We start from the raw sequence: 18,909 nt of genomic DNA on the forward strand, positions 1-18,909 counted from the left end.
ATGAATTATTAGGTGCCTTATATCAGTAGTGGCAAACCAGAGAGGACTCAAGGTAACTTACAGTCCCAGCATCTCCCAGAGCTATTTTAAAGCGACCAGCACTGCCCCGAACTACAGGAGGCGTGAGGAGGAGTGGACAGATCTGGATAATCATTGTAGCTCATGCACCAGGGTCAACAATTCTTGCTGTTCAGGGGACCCTGAATTTGTCCTCTACTGTACTGTTGACCTTGTGATGCTGATAGGTTTCAAAGTTTTGAGCAGGGAGCAAGGAATCACTGCTAAAATTACTAAGTTGGTAAATAAGTGGCTTCTGGTTATAATTTGGGCACTTGTTCTCTAAAAGGTTCACCATCAATGCCTTATATGATATGGGTTATGCTTGTGAAGGGATTTTGTAGTTGTTAGACTCCATTTACAGAGGACCCTTGGCCACCTCCACGAACTCCAACTCCTTTCTACCTTTAAAGGCCACCTACCACCAGTTTATCAGTGGTAGACTGTGCTATAATATGTGCTCATTACCTCTAGGGGATGATGAGTCCATTTCCAGTGTAATCCTGAAAATTTGTATGAAACGGAAAAGAAGGTTTTAAAACTATGCAAATTAGCGCGAGGAGCTCAGGCTCCCATAATTTGAGTGCTTCACGGCTCCTCCGCTACTCAATTTATGCATGGTCTCAGTTCATTATTATGCACCCCTTCCACTACTCCCATCTGGCTGTCTGGAAATCTTGTGCATGGGACAGATCTTCTGCCTTGTGCAGCCAGGAGCTTTCCAGTGCGGCTGCGCATGGAATTCATGCGCAGGATTTCCAGATAGCAGGATGACATCACCGATTGTCTGGCCGGAGTGAGCGGTGAGAGGGGCGCATATTAATGAACTGGGGGCATACATAAATTAAGTGGCGAAGGAGCCATGAGCCGCTCAGGTGATGGGAGCCTGAGCGCCTCAGTTCGCCACCACTGCCCTAGAGGTAACAAGTGTGCATTATAGGACAGTCTACCACTGATAAACTGGTGGTAGGTATCCTTTAATAGGTGCAGCACTGCTGATCACTTTAGGCATAGATGACACAAAGAGAATAAAAGGAAAGTTATTGTTGGAATCGACATAAACAGTAGAAGGCGGCAGTAAACTTTTACATTATTAATGAAGCCTCTGTGTTGGTGGAGTCTGTTTTCATATACAATAGCACTTTGTGAAATAAATCCTACCTGAAAGGCGAAGCTACTTGTAAACTTTTAGATTTATGATAGATATGAAAATATAGATGTGTCCAAAGTAAGCTTGAACCTAGTTAAGGATGCCAATTTCACATACAATATTGCAACAAGCTAGCAAATCCTTTGCCAGGCTGCAATTTGGAAATTGTGGCTCCTGGAGACCACGGATGGAAGGAGAAATCCTAAGATCGAGAGTAGATAGATTGTTGCCTAGACTAGGAGTCTTGGGAAAGGGGGGTATTGTTGGTGAATGAGATAACCACAGTTACATAAAGCCGACCTCATCAGAGGTTGTAAATGAAATGGCGTCATCAATGGAAAACACCTCAGGCAAACAGTTCTGGGTTTATCATTAGTAGGTAATTATAGCTGCTGTTTTGCAATGAGTTGTATGTTGTTAGAACAAATCTATTCATTACGATACAAGAATTGTCTGGTCTTGTCATTAGAATATAAGTTTTGTTTATCCACAGAACATTGGAACGCCCGTCCTAGCGTAATAACAAACCAGATACGAGTGTGATAATGGCCGCCTGCTTGTTCTACTTAATGTTATTCTTGTTGGGAAGATGTTGCCTTGTTGGCGCAATGTGCATGTATCTCATGATATCTCCTTACAAGTCACATTGTAGTGATAAGATAGATGTTGTTTGTTGCCGCCATGTTAGGTTCTATACAATTCTAGTTCCTCTGTTTTGGTGTCTGATCTAGAAGAACAATCATTCCCACTCCATATTAGTAAAATTAGGCACCACCACACTTTTCCATAGGCTGTGCCTGTAACTTCCAATTGAGATTTGTCTTGTTCTGGATCATTGAAGCTCATTTCATAGCTGCCAACTTTCAGAAGAAGGTAACAGGGATATTAGTTGTGGTGTCTGTAGTTGTGTTCACTGTATAATGACCCCTTTATGTGTCCCACTTACTTTACAATGCCTCCCTCCCCTGTATAATGCCAACCTACCACTGTATACCACCCACTTGCTTCCTCATAAATACCCCCTCCATTATTCCTCAAAAATATAAACTATTAACCTCTACTCATTCCTGTCAGAAGTCACATTTAATAATAACTCTTTATATAAATATAAACAATTTATATTTTATATAAATATTTATTTATATAGTGCACACAGATTACGCAGCCCTTCACAGAACGTGCCAAATCGGTCCCTGTCCCCAATGGGGCTCACAATCTAATAAACCTACTAGTAGGTTTTGGAGTGTGGAAGGAAACCGGAAGACCCGGAGGAAACCGGAGTGAACATACAAACTCTTTGCAGATGTTGGCCCTGGGACTTGAACCCAGGTCCCCAGCGCTGCAAGGCTGTAATGCTAACCACTAAGCCACCGTGCTGCCCACCTTTCTTCTCTGCCGACTCCTCTGGGATCCTGAAAAAGGTCATAGATTTGAATTTAGGAATTACCTCCCATTCCACAGGACAGGACCTGAAATCTGTAACTGCCCCACTTTGTTATCCATGGCTTCTTTTGTTCTAAAATCAACTTTTAAAATTATGCTAATAACCCAGCTCCCCTCCCTAGCCTGAAGTGCTATAGGGAGGGGGGTGTTACCAGAATGTCGTAGACTCACAGGCTGTTACACTGTGCACTTCTACCCTCACCCCCCAGTGTGTGCTGAAACTTCCTCTCTTGGCATGAGATTACAGCAGGCAGAGAGAGGGGGAAGTTCAGGGAGAGCAGGGGGAAAAGTGAGACAGTGCAATAGCTTGTGACACTGCAGCATGGAGGGGCTCTGGTAATGCCCCCCTTAGCACTTCAGACTCATTAGCAAAATTTTAAAATTTTATTTGAGAAGAAAGGAGGGCATGGATAACAAATCTAAGAAGATTATCACAGTCACAGGATGGATCCATGATTAATGTCCCTGGTTTATCATGATGGATTTTGATGGTAGATTTCCTTTAAGAGCCCTCAGCTGCACAAGATGAATGTTAGGACTGAGGACTATTAGTAAGTGTTTGAGGAGTGTTCAGTGCCAGAAAGTTGCAGATTTCCGTGGGCTGGGATCCAAGATGGAAGGAATGTAAGAGCATTAAATATCAAACAACAGAGTTTAAAATACCTATGAAGGAAATTAGCTTGTCCAGTGCAGGCAAACTACGCCAATTATTCGAGTCTTCTAAAGTATATTGGACTCCAAGCCTTGTAATCGCAGGAATGTCCTCTCATTTCAGGCTCGAGCAAGAAATTGATGATCTAGAGAAGCAGGAAACGCAGTTGTCCGCTAAAGAAGTGCGCGTCCTACAGAGGCTAAAGTCTGTGGAGCGAACCAACGAAGATATCATAAAGGTCTGTAAAGAAGATTCACAAGACTTTTCAATTACAAACAGTTATATCAATCACATGACCGATGAATGGGAATTTGGTTTATTACATAGTTTTTCGGCTGCCTCTTTTTCAAGTTTCCTGGGTTGGCCTACTAAATCGTTGCAATGTATCTCATGTTTTTTCCCTTTGTCATACATGTCTTACATGACTTACCTGTATAGTCTCACTTTTGCAACTTTTTGTGGTGTGTGACGTTTTAGTCCCGAATAGTAGCTCCCAAAAGTAAGTCTGGGTCTGGCATGTTCTGTTTTGGGACTTATTAGGTGTAAGAATGGGACAATTCCAAGCCCAAAAATCTCAAAAGTTGAACAAACATCTGGGCTACAAAGATAAAAAACGGCCACATTAAATCCTTGAGGAAGATAACTTTGGTACGCTGTTTGATTCTGCATCTAAAAAGTCTCAAACTGGAAAGTCTCACAAAAAGTTGCACAGAAAAAAAGAAAAAGAAAGCAATAGGAGTGATACATGTCCCACTATAAATGCTAATATTTGACAAAACCGTCTGCTACAGTCTTCATTTTAAACAGTCCATATTCTTATCTTTTTATTCTTTCAGGCTGTAAAAGCCGAAGTACGAGAAGGTATGTATGTATTATTAATCCATTGTGATGATTATATGGTTTATGTCTTTTTGCTTTAGAGAGAACTGAACATGGATGGAGACGACTTTGATCTAGTTACTGTCCCTGAAATAGAGGTGTAGCTAAAGAGTTTCAAAAGGAAAGAAACCCCGAACATGAATTATATGAAACGCGTAACCTGCGTCACCAGCCAAACATAGCTTATAGCATATTGAGTGTTGGTATTTGGATTTAAATCTTTTTAAGGGGATATTGGGTCCCTTGTACATTTGGAGCAGGTACAAAGATTAGCTCTGTGACCCTATAGTAGCATGGATCTCAATCTTTGTCGCCACAGACCGTTTTGTAGCTTCCCCCATGTTCCCACAGACAATTAATAGTATAGGCCTAAATATTCTGACATTTGTGGATCAAATGAAATCTTATATTAAACTTTACCTGGCCCCCTGCCAGCTGTGTCCTCTGGGCGTGTTTATCATAGAGTCCCCGCCCCTCCTGTGTAAAATGCTCCTCCTTCTTTACTTTGAAGGAGAAGGTAAAGCAGAGGCAATGACTCGGAGGAGGGAGGAAGAGGAGAGTTTCACACAGGAGGGGAGGGGGAACAAAAGCCTACACAATGCAGATCTGTAAATGAGCCCCATTGTATGTTAAAGGCGCACCAAAAAAAAATGATGGTGCACACTTCCCGAGCCGTGCATGACACGCCAGCAATCTTCCGCACATTGCACTTAGTGCAGTTTGCCTCATTATTGATAAATCTTGGCCAATATGTACTTTTGTAAGTATCCATATACTCCCCTTTAGAGATTAACACAAAATGTTATGCTCAACATCCAGTTGAAGTGAATTTCTAAATGTACAGTGTTAGAAAAAATTAGGGTGCAGCAATGCGTAAAGTATTTCCATACTTGTGTTACTTTTATAGACTTTCCTATAGTTTTATGTGGTAAGGGTGGCCCTTGATAAAAATTTTGCATTGAGATCTATAGGTGACAAGATATGTCTTTGATGCCATATAAACATATACATACATCATAAATGATTTAGTCCTACAACAATACAGAAGTCATAAAATGTGATTGTGTTGTACGTTTTTGCTAGATCCAGTACCAGTAAAGGATATTTATGCCGGTATTCCTGATTTGCCGCCATCATATAAACCGTCATTCATCCGGAGAATGGAGAATGCACAGACTGAGAATGGGGAAGAAGCAAGAAAAGGTATAAACACTCTTATAATTATGATTTTGGGGATCTGCATTTAAATCTTATGTCCTAGCTTGGGCAAGTCTTCTGCGCTCCTCCGGCTAGAGATCCCCATTTACTGAACCCTTTAATTTTAGTGTAGCCTCAATGAAAAGTAGGATTTCGCAATGTCTGATCTGCTTTTTTGGGAGACAATTGTCTGTGTTTTAAAATTATATAACCTATCCTAAGGTCCAACGTTTGGCACCTCCAAAGATAGACAACAACTCCTATGTTTGTATGTAGAAAACGTTATATTGTATAGTAATGATGGATATGTTTTATACAGCGTTATTTGCCATGGAAATCAAGGTTGAGAAAGATTTGAAGACGGGTAAAAAAACAGTCCTATCGTCAATTCCTTTGCCATCAAATGAAATTAAAGACACAGGAGTGAAAGTCTATGATGATGGAAGAAAGTCTGTATATGCTGTAAGTTCTCAAGGGAAGACGGTAGAAAATGGAGTAGACAATCTTGCCCCTGTAGAAGTAGAAGATCTTCTGAGGAAAGCTACAGAGAGGAGCACACAGTCTCCCACAGAGTATCACGAACCAGTGTTTTCAAATCCCTTCCACAGTGCTGAGACCCACAAAGGCCAAGTCTCCCCCAGATTAAATGGCCATAGCTCACCTGTTATTGCAGAACATCAAAATGGTCATAATTTTACGGTTCCAGAAGAGATACCAAGAATTAATTCGCCTGTTTCCGAAACTCTAACATCGACTCAGCCAAGAGTCATCATTCAGAATGGACAAGCAAGTGATGTGGATTTCCAAATAAAGGAAACTCAACGTGAAGTAACCTTTAGGAACTCCAGAGATGACATAACTTCATATCCACATATGGAAATGGAAGAAGACATGCACTACAACATTGTCCATGCTACACCTTGTTATGTAGAGGACAATGAACCAGTTACCATGATTTTTATGGGGTACAAGCATGCCGAAGAAGACGAAAACAAGCCATTAACCGATTATGAAGGGGTCATCCGGGCAGAATTGGTTGTTATTGATGATGAGGAGGAATATAGTAAGGAAGAAGAAAAACCAGCAAAAGAACTGACAAAAACAACTGAAACTCAACTCCTCCAGATTTCTAATCCTCCCATCCCAACCAATACAATCCAAAAAGTTCCAACGCACAATATAGCATTGCACACTCCTCAACCATACAAGAACTCAATATCCTTGCGAGAGCAAGATGCAACCCTGGGGTCCAATAACTATATTCCTGTCTCCAAACAGAGCATTGATGATGGTACTGAGGACCCAAGCTTAACAGGTGAGAAGCCTGTCAAGACATGCAAATGTTGTTCTATAATGTAATATTTTATGCCCATTTGGACCACGATGACATTGTAGCTTCAGTCCATGTTACCAAGTTGAGATTTTAGTGTGCTTATTTAATTACTAGTTACTTTAGATGATTTTTTTGTATATATTTTGAAAATTCCCTGTAAAGATTTAACTATAATTCCCTGTTCATACATGACCTGGGGACAACTGCATTTTAATGTCGGAAGTCTTCTGGTTTCCGATTGCATCACCACACAAACATGTATGGTGCATCCATAGGTAAGTGGTGAGAGTCCCCTCTAAGAGGACTGCATGCCAGTATAAATCTCCTCCGACTGCTGCTGTTACCATCAAATCCTCAATCACTATGACAGTGAGGTTTTCTTGTCAGCAGCAGTGGAACGCATGATATTATACAAAATCAGTCTTTGTCCAATGTAAAAACAAACATGTCCAGAAATCACATTCTGTCATGTTTGATGGGATGATTTCCCTTCAGATAAATCTGCATGACCTCAATCATTGCATTAGTAAAATGAATAGATACCTATTGTTACTATTTTCCCAAAATCCCTCATTCTCACTTGTTTCTGATTGGACAGTTATTCCAACCTACTCGGCTATTTATTACTGTTAACATTAGAAATCAACTTGACTACATTTTATAATTTTATGTGTACAGCTCCCTTGTAAACCGACGAGTCCCCATGGTAACAGACAACAAAATGTGTGTAACCTGGGAATGTAGATTTGGTAATTTTGACCTATAGTTTATATTATGCCCAATTTGTATACAGAAAAAAAAGAACGGGAAACGAGAATCAGACGACGCACCAGGTTTGTTGTCTGTTACTATGGATATGCAAATATATCCATGGGTGCTGTGGACGTAAAATAAATTTGTAATCAAGAATATTTGAAAAAGATCTGTGTTAAAGGGAACCTGCCACCAGAGGGCCATTTTAATCGTGCCCAGTTTCACAGAGACATAGTAAAGGATAATCCAAAATGTTTTTTTTTTCAATAAAATCAATGTTTTTAATGGTTAGTGATATAATTTGTATTGCACGTTAATTGACTCCCTGCCAGATTTCTTCCTTGAGTCCCAGGGGTGTGTGTGGAAGGAGCAGGTGGCCTGTCAAGTATTAGCTGTTGACTGTGCAAGATTTGCTGGCTTTGGGCAGTGCCAATAGGAGGAGGGGGAGGGAGTGTTTACTAGAGGGGAGTGGCCTCTGCTCCTTTCAACAAACGCCCCTGGGACTCAATGCAGGAAACTGGCAGGAAGGTTATGTTTAATATAATTTATTTCACTGACCATAAAAGTCATTGATTTTATAAAAAGTATTTTGGATTATGCTCTACTGTGACAGTGTGAACCTGGCCACTACTTAAAATGTCCCTCTGGTGACAGGTCCCCTTCTTTGTGAAGGTGGACAGTTTGAAAAGGAATATCTCGCCGACCAGCCATTATTGACTTGTCTCAAGCACATAACCAACTAGTATTTATGTTGTCTGGATGCTCCTGACTGGACATCACAACTCATTCCATGTCATGGCCATTTTGGGAAGCAGTGCCGGATTGCCTAATGATGGAACGATGGATTTTGGCAAAATAGTTTCAAAAATTTTCTTTCTAATCTAAATTTAAACTTAAATATAAAGCACATTCGTTTTCTTGTAAAATCTAAGTCTATTTTACAACCAAAATGGGGTTTACAAAAACATCTGTTGATTCATGGATTTGCTTTCACGAGTCTCCTTTCTAATTGTCTGTAAACTTCTGCTTTTGCCACTGGGAATTATGCTGAGGTATGTTCTGCCTTTTCTTTTGCCAGTTCAGCATGGTTGCCAACCATTAGTACATTGCCAATAATAGTAATCTGGAGATGATGCTTATTATTAATATATTCAAAAGTGACTCTCCCACCGATTCTCCAAAATCAATCCAACTTATGATAAATCAACTTTCCAGTTTTGAAGGAAATCTAGCATCACAATCAAGCAATCAAGCATGGATAAACCAGGGACACTTACTCATAGATAGATGCACTGTGAATGCAGTAATCTTTTTATATTTGTTATCTACCTATGACCTCATTCCTTCTAAAAGCAAGTATGAAAATTATACTAATGAGCCTGAGGTCTCCTTGGGGTGTTACAATGTGTAGCTACACTCCCCCCCCCCCCCCACTGCAGTGCTGCTGCTGCAGTGAGATTGCATCAGGAAGAGGTGGGGGAAGTGCTGAGGGAGCAGAGAGGAGACAGTGTAACAGTCTCTGAAGCTACAGCATCGTGAGACCCTTCAGGCTTATTAGCATAGTTTCAAAAATTGATTTTAGAAGGAAGGAGGCCATAGGAAAGAAATTTAAGAAGATTACATCAGTCACCAGAGGCATAACCGGGAGAGGCAGGGCCCCATAGCAGACATTTGAATGGGGCCCCACTTAAAAAAATAAACATACTTATATACTCACACAAGTGAGTTACAATCACATACAGTATATACACACCATACATACATACAGTATCACATACACAGCGTACTGCTTCTACATAACACATATACAAACACACATATATAGAGCATATACACACATACAGTAAATGCACACATACAAACAATACCATATACAGACATACAGCCTACACACACATACATTATATACACACAACACGCATACAGCATATACACACCCAATACCATGCCAATACCCTAGATGTCAGGCCACCTAACACTGTGGGCCCCATAGCAGCTGCTCTGGCTGCTGGCCCTGTAGTCACGGTGCCTGGATCTTTGTCATGCTTCATATTGATGGTAGATTTATCTTGAGATTTATCTAAGTAATTGTTTTTCGAACTATGTATGTAGTACTCATAGAGACAAATGTGCTCCATGACTAAATGTAGTTTTGGTAGTTGTCCAACTTAATTTTTTTTTTTTACCAAAGGCTTACCCTTCTTAAAAAATGAAAAAGTATTTCCTCATCAATGTTCTGTTTCTGTGCCACCATGTTCTATGCCTTAAACCAGTCTCCTTCATGACACTGATTGGTTGCTGCAGTCACATGTCATTGCATAACACGGACTGGCGAAGGAGCTGTAAAATATTGGCCTAAAGGAGGAAGACGTTGTAAACTTTTGGATAAAGACAACCTCTTTTAATTTATTGTATATATCCTGTAGTCACAGTATTTCACTGCACTGTATGTACATGATAAAAGATACATACAGAAAATGCTATAGAATAATTCCCCAGGTTGGCAATCCTGCTCTACACTCCTTTCCCTTTTCCTCAGAAGAGGTAAATATGAAAATATATTGAAAAGTTCCTGATTCTATTGTCGTCTTCTCTCTCCTTTCTCGCAGCATTGAGAATAAGAATGGCCAAGCTGGGGAAAAAAGTCATCTAAGACCATCCGCTGCTTCAGGAGATTTATAAACTATGGATGAAGAACTCCAGAAGAATTGTCTATACATTTTTAATACACATTTTTATTGTAGGCAAAAAAAAAAAGGCTCGCGCCCGCTGTCGTTGATCCAGCAAAGCATTCTGGGACTCCATTTTCAACTGCAGCTGGAGCGCCTCTAGTGCCGGTCTCCTGCCATATTGCTTTTGTGACTAATGCTATGCAAGGTGGTGTCTTTTTCATATAGGAATCTTTTGAGGATTGTATGATAATTTACTATGAGCCTAGCATTGTACGGTTGACTTTTTAATTGCATTTTTTCTGTAGTTATATCATGCAGCTTCCCACAAGATCTGGCTTGGCTTCTCATCTACTTATAGGCTTGAGTTAAAAAAAAAATATATATATAACACCAATCTTAATTGAAATTTCACCAATTCCGCAATGTCTGGTTATCATTGGAGGAGCGGGCACGTCTTGCCATGCTTGTGGGTGCTTTTGTTCCATATAAAGTGTTTCCCCAGCTTTCTACAGCAGAGTTATATAATACTGAGGACTCAACAAAATTTGGATCTTCTGGGTCTGCTTTCTATTACGATAAATTTGAGATGATGCCGGTAAAGAGGATGGAATCTGTTGAAAATAATTATAAATTCTTAAATTCTGTTTTCATCTACTCAAATGTTTTTATTTCCTAAAGACTACACAAATTATTGCAATTATTGTGTTGCATCTATTATTGGTTAAGAATCTTCTGTCTTCTTTAGATGCTTCTTCCCACACTCCGTACTTCCTTCCCGATTCCCTTTGCAGAATGACCAAGAATTCACTTAACTTAGTGTTTTTTAGAACTTGGAAGGAAAAAATGGAAAAAAAAACTGCCCACAGTGTGTAATTTATCTGAATGGAGTTACTCATCCGGGCCGGATCCGGGTGCTGAAGAGGGGAGGAGCACTTTTCACCCCTCCCTTCTCCATAGAATGTCGAGTAAGGAAATAATTTTAAGACAATCATAGATGCAATAATTTTTAAAACTTATATCCTTTTAAGTAAAAATTTTAATTATTTTTGGAAAATACAAGTGTGAGAAGGCTTAACGACCAATTTTCATTCCGCTAAATTCCTTTAAAATTGACTTTGCATGCATTCTGGTTGAATTTGTGTCAAATGGCTTCTCAGGAGGGCAGACATTTTGGTGAATTTTTCAAGAGGAAACAAGTCCTTGCAGTATTAGGCACTGATAAACCTGATGCATTTTAATGCTCTCAAGTCTACAAATTTATAAATCTAGTCCGTTGTGTTTCTGCTGTAAATAGCCAGGGATGCAGAGAAATATATACCACACAGTTGCATGTTGGGCCCATAGGTGTTTGTGTTGAAGAATTGCGCTTCAATAAACCTGGGTTCCTCTGCACTCGTACTTTTAAAGACTTCAAAATGAATCAATTAAATAAATAAATTATTAAATAAATCAATAAAATAGAGCAAAAGAAAATCTATGCTTGCGCATACCATTTAAGGGGAGCAAAAAGGGCCCTCTATCAGCATCTGTTAGGGCACTGGGAGCCCATAAATATTGTATTTGACTTACGCACAAAATGTAATCATAAAACCTGATATGGCCATAAGTTTCCTTGAGTCATTTTTTTCAGCTTAAATTGATTTCACCTTGGTCAAAGGATCTAATCATTTCTGGAAGCCATCCACATGTATGCTGTTTAGAGAATGGATAACATGATAAATTAGGGAAGGCGAGGCTCCATCTCTAATAGTGGTATGGACTAAGGGCTTACGTGCAACACTGTATATCAAATGTTCACAGTTAATGGTCTGTATATCTAATGTTCTCCCAACTATGTCAGTGTGAAACTGCCCAATGTCAGTCCGTGGACCATACAGAGGCCTGTGTTGTAAATTGACAACACTACTGGGAATGGGACTCCCTACATAATTGTGATCTATGATGCAAGGAGTCCCTGTCTTTTCACTACACAGCAGTGCATGACACTCTAAACATGATTTCTGCTTCAGGGCTGCTGTCCCGCACACATCCGTGTTGTTGGTCCATGACACAGGACACTGTTCATGGTCGTGGTGAAACTGCCTGATGTGTGACTCTAGAGGGACATATAGAGCATGTGATGCAGTTTGCAGAAGTTCTATTTTGGGTTCGGAATTGTAAGAATAATGTGATTAGGCACAGGCCAAATAATGACTCTAATTTCATGACCGTTTCAGTAATTTTTGACATTTCAGATTGTATTATATGATGGTCTATTGTAAATTCCAGGCTACAATGCAACTAGTTCAGGAAACAGACACCCGCCTTTATGGACAATAATAAAACATAAGCCCTTTGTTATCCTAATAGTCCTACATGTTGTTTTAACATTAAGTCACTTGCATGGCTTCAATGTGCCGTGAGGAGCAGAAAAAAACTAAAACTTTTGAGTTGCCAATTGAAGGATCTGTCAGTTCACTAGTATATTAGTTTTCCATATAGAAAGTGACTTTTTAAAAACCTATATTGCGAGTCAAAAACTTTAGATAGCTGATCCAAATATATTTTTGGCTTATAGCTATTCCTCCTGACCATGCTATGCACATCTACACTCAGCATAAGTCAAGCAGCCCTGAATATCCACTTTTCAAGATAAATCGGCTCGGTCATGGACATCTAGCCTCAGCCATGTTGAAATCTTTCATCTTGAAACTTCCTGATCCATCTCTCCATCTACATCCATTGGGAGAAGGATCTGGAAGCCCCATACATTGGGTGTTTGTTGGTCCCGTCAATGCAGTTTTAACTGAGAATGCACCAGGAAGCTGACTTTACACAAGATAGTAGTTAAATATTAGAATAACAGATTAAAACAAGGCTCCTGGTTAGCGACTCCAATGATTAAAAAAAAATCCCTGCCACCATTTTATAGGGCTGGTCCTAGGTGGCACATAAGAAGAACCAATCTATCTCTAATCATCTTGTACTATTAAAGAACTGTGCCTTACTTTGTCTTGGGCCACGGTCACACGTACCGCTAGGCGTCCGTTAATAATGCGACGCTAGCGCACAGGGGGGGGGGGGGGGGTCCTCGGCCCGAACGCACATGCGTTTCCAGAGAAACGCATGCGCCCGGCTTATCAATCACATGCGTTTCCCTGGAAACGCTTGTGCTTTCGGGCCGAGGACCGCCCCCTGTGCGCTAGTGTTGCATTATGAACGGACGCCTAGTGGTAAGTGTGACCGTGGCCTTAAAGGGAACATGTCACCGCTGTTTGAAAAAATTAAGTTGCAGGCAGGTTCCCATAGAGCGCTTATAGCATAAGGGCAACCTTTCTTCAACTAATAAAATGAAATCACAGAAAAGGAAAAAATTTACATTTATCCTCTGCCTGGTATCCAGGCAGAGAGTCTAGCGAGTCGAGGTGGGCGTATACCTACGTGCGAGTCCCATGGCTTGCTCACACCTCATTTCCCTACGTCATCCGGCTGTCAGCTGAATTATAACATATATGCCTACGGCTGCCATGCGCGGAACAAGGAAGCTAAGCAGTAAAGCAGCGCATGCGCCATAGGTATTTGTGTTATAATTCAGCCAATGAAGTAGGCAAATGAGGTGTGAGCAAGCTGCGTCAATGGCACTAGGTATCCGCCCACCTCGACTCGCTAGACTCTGCCTGGATACCATTCATTCATTTTTTCCCTTTTCTGTGCATGGATTTTTTTAGCTAAAGAAAGGTTGCCCTTATGCTATAAGAGCTCGATGGGAACCTGCCCGTAACTCAATTTTTTAAAACAGCGGCGACAGGTTCCCCTTATTGTATAGTTTCTATGTTGCTTGCTTCCTTATATTTATTTGTCATGTCGTTAACATAATTCACCAATAGCACAAAAAAATAAAGACTAAACTTTGTAGATTTTCTCCTAGTTCTGTGTATTCATTCTCTTCAATCTAAATTGAATGTATGTTTGTTACTGACAATTAGAAAAAGTAAAATGAGGTAGTCAGCTCACTCACGTATATCTTCATTTCCAATCGGGAGCGCGTTGGAGAGTGCACGGAAGAGGTAAAGCTGTGCCGATCAGCTGAAGTCATTCAGGAAAATGAAGGGTTGAGCTCCAGCACTCCAAAAGAGATCCATGTATTAGTTTAAAAGGTCATTTTTATTCCATATTATTAAAAAAAAAAAAGGGGAGACATCATCCGATGCATCCTTCTGTAACTTTTCTCATCTGTTCATTGTAACAAAACAAATACAAGTATTTATCAACTGCAACAGGAAATGTCCTTTACCTTGCACTATGTACAGCCTGCAATATCCAATATGTAGGTAGTACAATACACCCTCTCAAAAAAAACTATTGCAGAACATGTCTCAGATGGCTCAAATTTATACTCGAGTATAAGCCTAGCTTTTCAGCACAAAAAAATGTGCTGAAAACCCAAACTCAGCTTATACTCGAGAAAAAAAAAATATCAAAACTCACCTTTCCGGCTTCTCCCGATGCTGCCTATATACTGGGGCAGGGGGCTGGCTATATACTTGGGGATATGGGCTGGCAGGCTATATACTGGGGGTCAGGTGCTGGCTATATACTACGGGGCAGGGTCCGGCAGGCTATATACTGGGGAGACTATGACCAATGCATTTCCCATCCTCAGCTTCTCGAGTCAATAGGTTTTAATAATAGGTCAATAAGTTTTCCCAGGTTTTTGTGGTAAAATTAGGACTTCTACTTGGGTCGGCTTATACTCGAGTATATATGTATATATCTAGTCTATCCAGATATTTTCTCCAAATACATGGAGGCGACTTAGCCACTCTTCTGGTGACAGTCATAGAGAAAATTAGAGCTCCGCTGTGGGGTGGTGACAGAGGTCACAAGTTGCGAAACAAAGAGGCGTTCTGGATCCTGAATCTTATGACTAGAAATGGGCTAAATATTAGAACAGATCTCATGTAGGAGGTAGGACCATTCTCTTTGTTTAGGTTCCATTCTCTATGTATGAACGCATGCGAGATCCAAGACATACCGGACATGCATGCGTTAATTAACCGGATTTCTTTCACCTGCTATGTACTCTTTTTAAACATGTCTTGTATATGTAGTGTTCAGACCATGACTAAGAACTAAATATGTAGTGTAGGTCACTACAGAAGGAGGCATTGGATGATGTCTCCCCTTTTTTAAATAATTTTATGGATCCATTGTGCAGATGTCATGTGTACCTGGAAGAAAGTCGGTATAGAATGTACTGGCCATGGGAAGAGGCAGTGACAATATATCCACACATCCTCCTTGTTGAACATACAACTACCAATATCACTTTAAAGGGGTATTCCGGGAATATGGACATCTAATACAAAAACCCATTATGATATAAATAAATGAATATAACAAAACTCAATGTCATTAGTCACAATGGAGCCTAAATATTTTGATTTTATGATTCACAAAATGTTATGGCCTCTCTAAAGTATGCAGAATTATCACCAAGATGGCCACCACTGGAAACTACAAGTCCCATGATCCCCTATGTGTGTGTAACTGCCATCATTGGACATTACCTCACTGAGATGACTTCTCACCACAACACTGGCCATACTGGATGCACTGCAACCAACTAACCACAGCCAAACACAGTGGTGATGACATGACCTGTGACGTGGACATGTGACAAGTGGCCATCTTCTGTCCTGTGTCTGATCCGCGCACAGAAAATCCATGGACTAATTAAAGGGCCAGTGGCATTTTAATTCCTCATTATAGTGTATGTCCTCAGCATTTTTCTGCTGAGGGGAGCAAATTTTTATAGCTTAGCTTATTTTAAAGTACCCATTTATATAGGAATTATGCTGATTCCTGGAATATCCCTTTAAGTAAAAGGTAACTAATGATTGGAGCTTTTACGACTGGTCTGAATTCTCCACCTTCACAACTTTTTGCATCTCTAGTTTCCTCTCTGGTCTGTACCATTTCCAAGTTCTGTAATTAATGTCATTATTTTTAGCATAGTTTCAGTGTACAAATAGACTCTGTACTGTACGAGAGTCGGTTCTAGGATGAGTAGACATCTTGGCTCTGCCAATCGGATAGAAGAGGCTTGAAAATATGGGCATTGGTTACTGGGGAACTGAGGGAGCAAATTTAAAGGGCATCTATCACCAGGATGAAGCACTGTATGCAAATAAGCCTGAGGGGCTCCAGGCTCCATTGGTGTTAATGGCTCTTTTGCATACAGTCTTTCATCCTGGTGGTAGATTTCCTTTAAGGCTGGACAGGGCTGTAGGTTATTGCTCTGAAGCCAGGATATCTAGACCCAGTCTAGTTATACTTTTACACATTGGTGGTGCACACTGTGAGTTGTAAGCATTGACGTAAAGTACTACATCTATTTCTGTGAAGCCAGACAGATCCGACAAGTTTAGGATTCATTAAGTTAATTTGGTTACATAATTGATTAGGATTACATTTCAGATGCTCCAGGCTGTTCTGGTTTTCTCAGTTTTAATAAAATAATAGAGCTCTTTCTCTCTTTAGCTACTGTGATCAGATCTCAGAGGTCATTCGATGTCTCATGTCACTTCAATAAACTGCACAGACAGATTCTCTCCGTATCCTCAGTCTGGTTTTCTACTAGTAAGTAAAATGTTGGACACCTACAGAAGATTAAACCAGATTGTGCCCGGGACAATAGAGCAAATCCAAGAGCTCTTCCCGAGAACAGTCAGGCTTTGTCTGCTTACGTGGGTGCCCACTTTATATTCTGATCATTTTTGTTTGAGCTTGGCCCAGGCAGCAGGATAATGGGGTGTGTAGCTTGAATAACAATATCTCATTGGTTAGATGAAACTTTGCTTTCTATGGAAGGCAACTTTGAATCATATATGGAGAAGCACCATCACAGCCTACCTGTACCTGGTATGATGTGATTACAAGAGCCATACATAGTTGGTTATTACTACTCAGAGACCCAGAGGTGCTCTAATGCTCAGCTTCACATTGTTGCCCAAAGTACTTGCCCTTGCAACTTATTCAAAGTAGAATTGCCTCCTCTGATTTTTCCATAACTAAGTTTTTTTTAGGTTCCAAAGGAAAAAAAAAAGTGGGAGGCTGGTGTTGGCGATTTATAATATACTAAAAAAAATCATATATATTACACACAGAGTTGGAAAAAAGTATTTAGTGAGCCACCAATTGTGCAAGTTCTCCCAATTAAAAAAAGAGGAGAGGGGCCTGTAATTGAAATCACAAGTGGACCTCGACCTACGAGAGAAAAAAATGAGAAAAAGAATTTATTAGCAAATTTTGGTGGAAAATAAGTATTTAAAAATCAATAATAATAGTTCATCTTAATACTTTGTCATATATCCTTTGTTGGCAATGATAAAGGTCAAGCGTCTTCAGAAGGTTGGCACACCATTGCTGGTATGTTGGCCCATCCCTCCATGCAGATCTCTTCTACAGCAGTGATATTTTGGGGCTGTCGCTGAGCAACACAGATTTTTCAATTCCTCCAAAGGTTTTCTATGAGGTTGAGATCTGGAGATTGGTGAGGCCACTTGGACCTTGAAATGCTTCTTAAGAAGCCACTCCTTAGCTGCCCTGGTGGTGTGCTTGGGAGCCGTGTCATGCTGAAAGACCCAGCCACATTTTATCTTCAATGCTCTTGCTTATGGAAGAAGATTTGCACTCAAAATCTCGTGATACATGGCCCCATTCATTCTTTCATGTACACGGAACAGTCGTCCTGGCCCCTCGTCATGTTGGCACCCCCATGTTTCATAGTAGGTCTGGTGTTCTTTGGATGCAACTCGGCAGTCAATTTCCTCCAAACATGACGGGTTGTGTTTTTAGCTTTGGTTTCATCTGACCATATGCCATTCTCCTACTCTTCTGGAACATCCAAATGCTCTCTAGCAAACTTCATGATTCGAAGTTGATACACGTCACTCGTAGCTTTTTGATTGTCAGGGTGCTCAAATAGGTTACAAAACCATCAACAATTATCAAGAAGACTTGGCACTCCTTATTTGTTGCGTTTTGAAAAACAGTGAGTTTTATTTCACAAGACAATTAGTGTGGCAATCCCATTAAATATGCAACGTTTCGGTCTACACACAGACCTTCGTCAGGCATGGTATAAATGAGCACAAAGTGGATAGACTTGCGGCACTGTGGCCGCTATGGCGCTGGAGGAGAGATGGCGGAAGCGTCCACTCTGGAGGAAAACGCTTCCGCCATCTCTCCTCCAGCGCCATAGTGGCCACAGCGCTGCAAGTCTATCCACTTTGTGCTCATTTATACCATGCAATCCGTGCCTGACGAAGGTCTGCGTGTAGACCGAAACGTTGCATATTTAATGGGATTGCCACACTAATTGTCTTGTGAAATAAAACTCACTGTTTTTCAAAACGCAACAAATAAGGAGTGCCAAGTCTTCTTGATAATTATCTCTAGCAAACTTCAGACAGGCCCAGATATGTATGGGCTAAGGGCTGTTTCACAAATGTGTGCAGCCCTTGTGAACGTGCCGTATAGTGGCACAATCCCACAGACTGCACACAGAGCAGAGGACAGGAGTCTCTGCATTATATAGAAATATTATCCAAGGACGGTCCCTCTGCCAGCAGAACAGCCACACTGAAACGATATTAACTATTACAGGTCAGACGCAACTGTTCGGTCGGTAGAAGGTATTTCTTTGCATTGTAGGTCTATATAATGCAGGGACTTCAGTCCTCTGCTCTGCGCCAACATACGACCCGTTTACACAGACTGCACATGTTGT

General features: G+C 40.6%; 1 protein-coding gene across 1 annotated transcript in view; it reads left to right on the plus strand.

Annotated features, from left to right (window-relative positions):
- Window positions 1-14,035, plus strand: part of PALMD (palmdelphin) — a 65,066-nt gene extending 51,031 nt beyond the window's left edge. The window contains exons 6-10 of the mRNA XM_072128134.1: window positions 3,426-3,540; window positions 4,139-4,163; window positions 5,265-5,384; window positions 5,698-6,693; window positions 10,074-14,035. Coding sequence (XP_071984235.1) covers window positions 3,426-3,540; window positions 4,139-4,163; window positions 5,265-5,384; window positions 5,698-6,693; window positions 10,074-10,117 — 1,300 coding nt within the window. The 3' untranslated portion in view covers window positions 10,118-14,035. The remainder of the gene's footprint in view (window positions 1-3,425; window positions 3,541-4,138; window positions 4,164-5,264; window positions 5,385-5,697; window positions 6,694-10,073) is intronic.
- Window positions 14,036-18,909: the final 4,874 nt, after the last annotated feature.

The sequence above is a fragment of the Engystomops pustulosus genome, chromosome 10 (genome assembly GCF_040894005.1).
Source record: "Engystomops pustulosus chromosome 10, aEngPut4.maternal, whole genome shotgun sequence".
NCBI classification, from domain to species: Eukaryota; Metazoa; Chordata; class Amphibia; order Anura; family Leptodactylidae; genus Engystomops; species Engystomops pustulosus.